The following is a 10,898-nucleotide window of genomic DNA, read 5'->3' as shown; positions in this document are numbered from 1 at the left end:
CCATAGACCTATTAACTAGTTAATAGGTCTATGTATTATACCATGTAACATGTGTAAGCAAATACGTATGCGTAGATTTTAATCAAACTTTGTAGTTTGTGACATGAACTAAGATATATCTTAGTTCATGGTTTGTGATCATACCATGTTGATATGTTATTACTTATTATCATGCAATGACCACGGACTAAGATTTATATATAGGCAATAAGGTATCTTTTATCTATTAGCCAGTGTTTCATTTGGAAAAAAAATAAAAAGAGGAACTCAGCGGATGTTGGATGCTTTCCACACAAAATTAACCGTCCTATTACCGTGGCGGCTTGGCTTTCCCCCATATCCCCCCTAATCACAACAAAACAATATTAAATTTACTCTACAAATATATGTACAAAAAAAAAAAATACTTACTTATTAATTATTATTGAAAAAAACATAAAATTGGTCAACTATCAATAAATTATGCATTAAACAAGGTCCATAAATGTTAATATGAAGAACCTATCATGCATACCTAATACGATTTCTTGTCACTGTATTTTATGGTACTTGGACGTCCCTCCACCCCAGTGCCTCTTGCCAACCAACAATTTTAGCAGTACTGGACGTTTCCCCCCGTACTGAGACATTTCCCGCCTGAATCAATATATATATTTTTACACGTGAAAATAGATAGAAAATTAGAAAAATAGGTTCTTTTCCTTTGTTATACCCGAAATATAAAATATGATAATATTTTTTAATTCCCGCGAGCTATATTACCAGAGAAAAAATATTATTTAGGCTTTTTCATTTCTTTCATTTATTTAATTTTGTATTTTAATGTCAAAAGTATTAATATGAATATTATTCTGTGAAATGTCTTACCAGAATAAAAAATATAAGTTACGTGTATCATTTAATTTTATCATATTTAATTGTTTTAGTATTATCCGTTTAATGTTTTTAATATTTATATTAGTGAATTTGTATTGGCATTTGGCAAATAGCAAAAATGATATTATGACGTATTATTGGATTATATTTATATATTATTTAAATAGGATTATATTGAGCAAATTTGCATTGTATATTATTATTATTGTTTAATATTTCAATTTTTTGTCCAGGGGCAATTAATTCTTAAGGTTGTCTAATTTTATCAAAAATGCCTACCGAAAAGTCAAATTGAATTTTTATGAGAGTTTAAAGTTGAAATGTTGACAAAATTGGATATTCACTGAATTTCTCATGGAACGATTGTCCTATTTTGTGGTAATTCAAAAACTTTTAACTGTAGATGCTTAAAATTTACACCAAATGTTTAATTTATCATTTCTTATACTTGATACCATTTTCAAAATATTTTGACTTGTTTTGTTTATTTTGATTAAATGTCAAGGAACCTTGTATTACATTTTCAAGCTTTTTGACCGAGCAAATATTTTTTGGACAATAGTTTTTTACAAACTGAGATCATATTATTAAATTAGGTATAGTATTTTAATTTCTAATTTTTTTTTATGTACTGGACTATACCTCTATAATAATATATTAAATTCAATAACTACTCTGTGGCAGTAACTCAAAAATTTTATTTAAAAAATCTGCAAAAAATTTGGTGATAATTGATTAGGGCCAGGCGCACGCAAAAAAGCTGTACAAAACGTTCAGCAATAAATATTTCTGTCTTTCTTTGTTTCTATCATAACCACAGGACAAAAACTATAGTTTGACACTGTTATGGAAGTAGTAAAATTGTTTTAAAAAGTTCTAAAATAAGGTGAAGTCAAGGAATGCAGCATGCCTATTACACAAAAATTATGAAATAGCATAATAGAAAAATTATTAAAACTTTAAAATTATGTTTATGGCTCAATTTTTTCACAAGCCACAAGGTAAGACAAATAATACTTCTCAAACATAATATGTATAGTTAATGTCATAACAATATTTGTATTCAATAAGTTAAATTCTAAACACTAGTATTTCTTTTTTTGTACTAAGAATGAATCAGATGCAGTATATGTAGTAAATATATGTCCCCCCAATAACAAATAGGAGCCATTAAGCATTATATAAATTAATATATTTTGTATTCACTATATTTGTAGGCTTCTTGAAATCTAGTAGATGTTATAATCTTTGTAATTTAGGAAAATGATTTTGATTAATAGATATTTAAATGTTAGCTATTACATACATTGTTTATTTAATTATATTTATTACATTTGACTAATCAATAATAGAATATAATAAACTAAACAATTACAATTAATAAATGCATAATGTACCTACTTCTAATTTAGTAATAAGAACATTTACATTTTACAATTACCTCATTTCCAACAAAAAACAAGTCAAATACTAAACTATTGGTTATGAATTATGATAATTTAAGGTTTAAAACTACTTTCTCTTTCAATCCAATCCTTTTTCAGTGTTTCTAATTTTTTCCGTTTCCATTCTTTTTGTGCATTCTTTTTTTCCGTAATTGCTTTTTTTTGTGCTTCGACTGACTCATTACCATTTTCTATTACATCTAATTTTGTAGCAAGTTTATCTCTAGCTATTTTTCTGTTATCTTCCACACATCTTGATTCATGACATTTAATCACAATGCCAGTTGGTTTATGTTTTAATACAACACAATTAGCATTTTTATTGACGGCTGAACCACCAGGGCCACTGCCCTTAACAAACATTTCTTCAAGTTCATTTTCATTTATGATAGGTACTTTTGAGTGATCTATTGTCTGTTTCTTATTGAATAATGTTAAACTAATGCTTCTAGCATTCTTCACACTTTTAGTGTTAAAAGGTAGAGCCTTACATAATAATGAATACATTGATATAAAGGAAACGGACACAATTTAAACTATTGACTTTCTCTTTAATAACTCTTTTCCTTTCTGAAACAAATAAATATTGACAAATGGTTAATACAACTGTATTATCGAAATTAATAAAAGGCAATGTTTGTGTAAGCTTGTAAGCAATCACACTCATAATTCTGAAATTTGGTACATAGCTTATTATATACACAAGAATTTTTAATTTTGCACAGGGATTTGTTGGCTCAAAAAAAATATTATTTTTTTAAGATTTCTATTGGTTACATAAAATAAAATAGTTAAGTATTATAATTTTATAGAATTATAGGGTGTATCTTATATGAGATTAGACCAGCCATATTACCATGTTAAAACTATGCACATTTTACATTTAATGGAGTTTAAAACAGAGTAAATCCATTGGCATTATTTAATTTTTTCACGGGCAACATTGTGTAAGATCAGCTAAACATAAATATATATAATAATATCATTATGTCTATAAATAGTAAATACTTTAGTTGGTCATTGCTAGTCAAGATTAATTGTCATTTTTATTTCATGAAAAAAGTATGTTTTACTTGATTATAGCTTGGATTTGTATGTGTTAACATATTAAATCTGGTTATTCGTATGATACGACAATATGCTAAGTAAAGTCAACATTTTTTTATGGTATAGAGATTGAAAATATGAAAGCTTTTAGGTCATATTTATTTTAATCTGTAAATTTTTTGATTTTGTAGTTAAAATAGTAAAATAAAAACTTAATTTTAATGTCTCATCTTTTAGTAAAAAATTTACGTATTTTTTAGAAATTTCCCAAAAATTTAAACAAATATTCTTAGAATTTTCGAAACATATTTTTGACCTAATATTAAAATAAATTGATATAAGTAGTTACAAATAGATTTCACGGATAAAACCAGTGTAGTTATGATATTTTTAACGGCACCTATTCAGCTATTGGTTAATAGTAAATACTAAGATCAGAAAAAAACGATTTAGACCATGGACAATTAATATCATTTATATTTTTATTGATTATTGTCATGATTTATAAAGAAATAAATAATTTTATTTTTATAATTGTTAAATGCATATTTTAACTTTAAAATGTACCTATATAATATAAAAGTTGTAGTGAAATAAATATTGGTGATTAAATAAAATATAGCCATCAGAGAATTATGATTTTTTAACTGAACAAATATTCTTAACTTACATCAAAGAAAAATTTAATCTCTTCCGGTTTAACTAACTGTTTATTGACCAAAAATTCCTGTTTGATTCGACTTTTATAATAATTTTTGTCAGTAAGTTTTAAATTACAGCCATACTTCAAAAGCTCTTTGTATAATTTCTTTACTTGTAAATGGGTAATAGTCATTTCTAAAAACATAAAAAAATAATAGTTAAAATAATAACAAAAACAATAACCTATTTAAATAAATGGACTATAAGTACATACATTGGCATAATATCAGTAGGTCTGTGTGTTCTATATATATTAACAAATGGATGTAAACAATGATTTACTCTACAACACTTAGGCGTGCGTAATTATTGCATAACCACTCAACAGTAAACGTACCTGTGAAAGTGTACGGTTTCTCGGGAAATTTCAAAACATTTGAATATTGAATGGACCGTCAGACGCAGCTAAATGTATGGTTTTCTATATACATTTAGTAATTCTGCTTATAATATTTCAAGCATGAATGTATAAAACCGGAAGATATACCAAAGTTCACTTAATAAACAGACTGGAGAGTGCAGACCACGGACAATTTTTTCTATTTTAGTGATACGTCCATCGTCCTTTTTATGGTTAATGCGAGTGCCGGGTGGTGAGCCGTGACTCGTGAGCTGCGGTGGACACTAAGTACGATTAAATACATATTATACACATATTATATCCATATCTAGCTATTCAAGATTCTGTGATAAAACGATCAGCACCGCCAACCCATCCATTGATAATATAAGCATAGAATAGGTAAAATTTCACCTATTCTGTGATATTAGCAGGTATACTTATATCTTTCACTGTGACGCACTGACGCCGCCTTTGATTCTTGTTATCGACTTTCTAGCCGACCGGACGTCAGTATGATAATAAATAATAATTAATAAATTATTTTTTCTTTCGAAATGGGATTTTTGATTATTATGTCCATTTATTTTTGAGGTTTTAAAATATAACCAAATTTTTAAGGATATTGAATTGTATGGTACTATCGTCGGGTTATCTCAATAACCGGTGAGTTCAGAAGATATATGCATTTTCATTTCTAATTACTTAGACATTTTTAAGTAATGGATTCTGACACTGAAAATCGAAGGGAAGAAAATAGTGATGCTCCCAGACATACTTTAATGGGAAAATGCGTTATGAAAACCATAACTCATCCCCTGGATTATGCTAGATTTTTGGTGCAGGTAAGCCATAATGAAATATTAAGAGTTATATGGTTATATAGTTACTAAAACCAGAATACTTATTATCTTTATTATTTCTTTTAATTATATTTGTTTCAAGTTGATATTAAATAATGTATTTATTTTAAAGAAAATATTTAAAAATATTTACGAAGAATTTGTATAAGAAATATCACATGTTTAATTTTGTAATATATTAATTGTTAAGTATGTTAAAATAGGTCCTTATATCCAATATTTCAGTATTTTTTTATGTACAAAAAACCTACTCCCCTTTTAAAAAGTAAAAATAAACTTTTATATGGTCGGATTATAACTTTTGAATTTCTGTAAATAATATAGATAATCGTATTGATAGGTCTCGCATACTAAGCCCGGTAATAGTGTAACACAGGTAGGTCATAAAATAAACTCAATTTTTGCTTGGTAGGTTTCATACTTAACAAAAGCTATTTACAATAATCAATCATATCAAGGAAGGTAATAGAAAATAGAAAACTAAAAATAAAATTGAATTTACTATAATCTTGTAAATAATAACAGTATTTTGTAGTATGTAAATTATGATGAATTTGATAAATAAAATAAAAGGAACACAAATTATTTTATTACATACATATAATTTGATTCTCTTAAAACTAAAATAATTAAACCAAACTATTGTTTCATAAATATCAAAATATTTTTTTAAATTAAAAATCTATATACCAACATTTACCTAGGTATTAGTACAAATTTTTGAATGTCTAATTATTTTTAATGTATGGTATTATAGTATATACTCTGGTCTCTGGTTTATTTGATTAATATGATTTTGTTACTGAACTTTCTAAATGTAATATTATTTATTTTTAACAGATTGGCCATGAACCAATGGCACCGTATCGCCACAGAAGTATTTTTGGTGAAGAACGATTGTTCCTGCCGAATTTGGTAGTTTATGGTAATAAATGTCTACATTTAAATATAAACACCTCTGAATTTCTAGCTCAAATTAATTATTAATCAAATTGTTGTGGTTTTGACAAATGTTGTCAAAATTCTAATTTAAGACTAATTAAAATAATTGTAGATTTAAGCTCAACTTTTTTTTTGATTTCCACCAACAATTATGAGGAACTTTCAAATTTCAAATTTTACGACCAAGCAAAAATAATTTTATTGACAATTATTAAAAAAATCTGATAAAAGTCAGAAATTATTTATGCCTAATAGTCAAAAAAATGAAATAGTATATAGAAAATGCCAGTTTAAACATTCAGTGAGAATGTCATGTATCCACATTTTTGTAAGAGAAAACCAAATTTGATTTTTCTCTAAATTCCAGTTTTTCCTTAAGTTTTTTTTGGTTTTCCTCATGGTTTTAAAAATTACTGAGAATTTTCCATTATGAACTCTTAAACCAACTAGATTCCCTACCAGCAAAGTTACTGATGCTGAAAATCGAAGCATTATTTAAAATACTTATTGTGAACACAGACACAAAAAAAAACACATTGTAAAATTATTACTTTCATTACTCCACTTGGAATATAAAAGGTAGTCAAATTGCTACCGATCTGCTGTACAGTAGGTTTTGAGTGGATTACTGTATTAGTTTGATTTAAAATTTAGAATTTTAGAATTTTTAGAATTTTATGAAACGATAAAAAAAAATTAAAATTAAAAATAAATTAAATATTCATCGTTTCACTCAGAATCTAAAATCAAAAATGTAGACTGATCGATCTCAAGTAGACTTGACGACAAATTCAAATCTGTTTTCAGAATTCTTATCGCTTCAATTTATCAATCGGTACTTTTGCCGAAAAACACCTCTGAATTCTTATGTTGCACGTGTGTTAGACAAAGACAGTCGTCACCGCCACCGATCCCCTTAAGCTTTTTACACCTCACATTTATAAAAAAAAAAAATGGTAATTTCAAATGTCTTTTAGAAAATGTATAAAAAATGACAAATAAACATTTTGTCAAAATTTAAAGTATCCTCAGACCATGATTTTGTTTTTATGTAAAAATTGGAGTTTCTCCTTCATTGTTTTTATTTTTTCCTGTTATTTCGATAAGTATTGAGAACTTTTTACTTTTAACCTACCCCTACCTACCCTCCTCATTGAAAAATCTTTTGTCTGCTATTGGAATAACGTGTTATTTTCCACATTATTATAATGAGCTATGTATATAATATTATGTGTACGACAAAAACTATAGAATAAGAAGGTACTCAAGGTGACTAAAAACAATTTTTTTTTTCAGCTAAATACATTTATTCAGTTGATGGATTTAAAGGAATGTATGTCGGATTAGCTCCTAAGATCATAGGCATTTGTATTGAACATTATTCGTCGTCACTAATGTCTGATTATATTCAAATTGACAAAAATCTAAATGTAGATAATACAGATTCAGATTTAGAAGTGTAAGTTAACAATATAATTTTTAGTATCAATTATAAACTAATTTGAATACTCTTGGTGATAAAATAATAATTTGTATTTTTAATATTATACACTTGAATCCGGACTGCATTTATTATAATATTACCTCCAAACACAATTAATCCACTTATTTGTTACTTTTGTCTATTTGAGTTTATAATTTAATATATTTATTAAACCATTTCGATGTAGATGGAAAAAATGTGCAATCAAAACATCAAAGGAAATGATATGTACAGCCACAAGCATCATTTTGAGTCATCCCTTACACATTATTTCTATGAGAATGATGGCCCAATTTGTGGGTTATGAACATCGTTACACGTGAGTTTATTAAAAATAATTTATCTTTTTTCTTACTTATTATTAAATATTATCATTATATTATTTAAATGATAATGATTTATGTACTTTTCTTTTCACTTCAGTTTAGTGTTACAATCAATTTCACTTATTAGTCGTGAAGAAGGAGTAAAAGGACTATTCACTGCTATCATTCCACGTCTTTTAGCTGGTTTGGGAACTGTAATTCTTGTCAATGTGGCAAAACAAGCATTTTCACGTTATTTATTTGATCCTTCACCTTTGACATTGAACATTGCTGATTTTACCGCTTCGGTAAATTAATCTTTATGCTTTAATTATAGTTAGAATTTTAATTTTATTTAGTTGGAAGAGAAATTCTAAATGACATTAAAGTGTAACAGAGTACATTGCGACCAAAATTCGTCCAATTTCGCATTCACATCAAGACCTGCCGGCTAGGTGGTAACCTAGAATTTCCTAGGTTTAGTACCCTTAAAGGAGCACACAACACAAATAAAAAAATTCTTTAAATTTTTTTTAAATGTTAAATTATTGTAGTTATGGTTATATGAAATGATTTTGTGAAGATACGATGTAAAAAAAAATATTACTTTAAGAGATGTAGAATAGCCGCGTGACGTCACTGGGCCGGAGTTATCGTAATTGCCTATCTTATACGTGTAAAAGTTCCTGGCTTCACACAACGATTTATCAACCTAAATATTTTCTTTTTAAAATTTAATTGACGTATAAATGTGTGGTTTTATGTGTTTAAGACGATGCAAGAATCAGCATTTCAATATGACGTTTAGTTTTTTAAGTATTAAAAATCTTAAAACAGACATTTTGGTTAAACGGCGGACCCGTTGTTCGAACCCCACGCGCCGCTCGCCATGACGTGCGGTTTAACCAAAATGTCTCTTTTAAGATTTTTAATATTTAAATAACTAAACATCGTATTGCAATTCTGATACTTGCATCGTCTTAAACACATAAAACCAAATATTTACATGCAAATTAAATTGCAAAAATAAAATGTTTAGGTTGATAAATCGTTGTGTGAAGCGAGGAACTTTTACACGTATAAGATAGGCAATTACGATGACTCCGGCCCAGTGACGTCACACGTCTTTTTTCAATTGCTCATAACTTATTGAATAATGTGAGTAGAAATGTAAAATCTATACCATTATCCTTAGAATTGAACATTCTTTCAAATAAAAAAAACTTATTTTTTGTGTTGTGTGCTCCTTTAATTTCTTTGGGTACGAAACCACGGAGCTCAATCATTTGTATGCCCGAAAGAGTAGTGCTCTCTCATTGGTCCGAGTATAAGTGACTCCCTTGGGAGACTCCAAATGTAGTGGAAAATAGTTAAGACTTTATACCAAAGACATTAACCCATTGATATCTGTCCCTGAGATATAATTTAAACCAAGGCATAAGAGGTTCACCAATTCCAGACTCACCAAGAACATGAATAAGTGCTTTATGATTCACTATTATGAAAATCTGGGAATACATCTTAGATTCTGAACTTGTGGCATGTATTGGTTTTACAACGAAGTGTTTTTTTTTTGCTAACATGATTTATAGCAAAAAAATTTGCTTTGATTCTCAACTCCAATTTATTTTCTGGTAGGAAAGTGTTTCTAGTTTATATTTTTAGGATGTACAAATTAATAATTCCCAGTATTTTTTTTTAAAATTGGAGAAAATGAGGGAAAACTAGAATTTTTAAGCTTAACCAACTTTAGACAAAATTTGAATTGTAAAACTAATAAGAATGTAGACACTTGAATTTTTCATTAAATGTTTATGTAATAATTTTCTAGGTATTTAACCTTTAAAATTTTTTTTTTATAAATATCTTTACATAAAATATTTCCTCAATGATGGTACACTCGACACTTACTGTACAGCAGAGTTGTTACCTACTTTCTTCCTTGTTTACTTTAAACACCAAAACTACTAAATAAATTTAATTTTCCAAGAGAAACCATCTTTAAAGTAAAAGATTTAATTGCTTCTAAAATGGTGTAAAAATAATATTCACTGTTAAATCAATAAATTCATTGTTCAGCTTAAAACCTAAAGAAAATTGGTGTATAGTAAAAATATTTTGAATTAAAAATTTTGCTTTAAACAATAACATTTGTTTACTCTTATTTCAGTATTTAGCCAATGCAGCTACGTATCCATTTAATGTTGTAACTGCTTGTACAGCAATCAACAACTGCGGGTATGTATGGATACTTAATTTGTTTTATTTAATTTAATAATATGAAAATATTTTTTTGAATAGGTTAGCTGCTGGCATGCCTCCAGATATGCCTGTATTTGGAAATTGGTTGGACTGTATGAAATATCTGTACAGAAATGAACAGCTGAACCGCGGATCATCAACTTGGTTCAGACGTGTTCCACAAACACAATCAAAACTCCTAAAATTGCTCTAATTTAGGCGCCTAGTCATTCTATGTTGATTGTTATTTATATGTACAAAATGAAAATAAGTTAAAATTTTAGTAAATATTTTTAGCAGAACTGGAAACATAAATAGTATTGTATCATCATATTTTAAATTGCATTTTTATTATTATTAATAATTTAAACATTTTATGCAGACCAAAGTTGTTATTTTTTTTTTTTTGTAAATATTTGAAAGGCTGAATACTACATTTTTAAATATTATGTAATTTGTTTAATACAAACTACAAAATTAATACAGTTTCCATTCATATATAGTATATACAAACTTAAATTTCATTAAAGATGGTGGTCTGTATAGAGGATATATGTGCAGTTTTGGAATTTTGTTATCTATATCAGTGGTGTAGTGTGAAATTAAGAGGCAAGGTCCACTTAAGTGGCCGCTATACCCGCATGTGTTGTCTCC

General features: G+C 27.4%; 2 protein-coding genes across 4 annotated transcripts; one reads left to right on the top strand and one right to left on the bottom strand.

Moving 5' to 3' along the window:
• Positions 1-2,171: 2,171 nt before the first annotated feature.
• Positions 2,172-4,724, bottom strand: LOC111031203 (probable peptide chain release factor C12orf65, mitochondrial). 3 transcript variants are annotated; one of them, XM_022311049.1, is made up of 3 exons: positions 4,285-4,724; positions 4,039-4,205; positions 2,172-2,891 (listed from the first exon to the last, which is right to left on the bottom strand). In XM_022311049.1, the coding sequence occupies exon 3, from the start codon at positions 2,826-2,828 to the stop codon at positions 2,376-2,378; it is 453 nt and encodes a 150-aa protein (XP_022166741.1). In that variant the 5' UTR covers positions 2,829-2,891; positions 4,039-4,205; positions 4,285-4,724; the 3' UTR covers positions 2,172-2,375. The 3 variants fall into 3 exon arrangements, with proteins under 3 accessions (XP_022166741.1, XP_022166742.1, XP_022166743.1); XM_022311050.1 differs by having other exon boundaries at positions 4,408-4,724; XM_022311051.1 differs by lacking the exon at positions 4,039-4,205 and having other exon boundaries at positions 4,408-4,724.
• Positions 4,725-5,132: 408 nt separating this feature from the next.
• LOC111031202 (mitochondrial carrier homolog 2-like) lies at positions 5,133-10,632 on the top strand. Its single transcript, XM_022311048.1, has 7 exons — positions 5,133-5,255; positions 6,114-6,198; positions 7,512-7,674; positions 7,886-8,017; positions 8,122-8,311; positions 10,174-10,241; positions 10,305-10,632. Exons 1-7 carry the CDS (start codon positions 5,133-5,135, stop codon positions 10,456-10,458), a joined length of 915 nt encoding a protein of 304 aa, XP_022166740.1. The 3' UTR covers positions 10,459-10,632.
• The last annotated feature ends 266 nt before the right edge of the window (positions 10,633-10,898 follow it).

The sequence above is a fragment of the Myzus persicae genome, unplaced genomic scaffold (genome assembly GCF_001856785.1).
Source record: "Myzus persicae strain clone G006 unplaced genomic scaffold, MPER_G0061.0, whole genome shotgun sequence".
Taxonomy (NCBI): domain Eukaryota; kingdom Metazoa; phylum Arthropoda; class Insecta; order Hemiptera; family Aphididae; genus Myzus; species Myzus persicae.
This window is presented reverse-complemented; position numbering and strand designations above follow the sequence as displayed.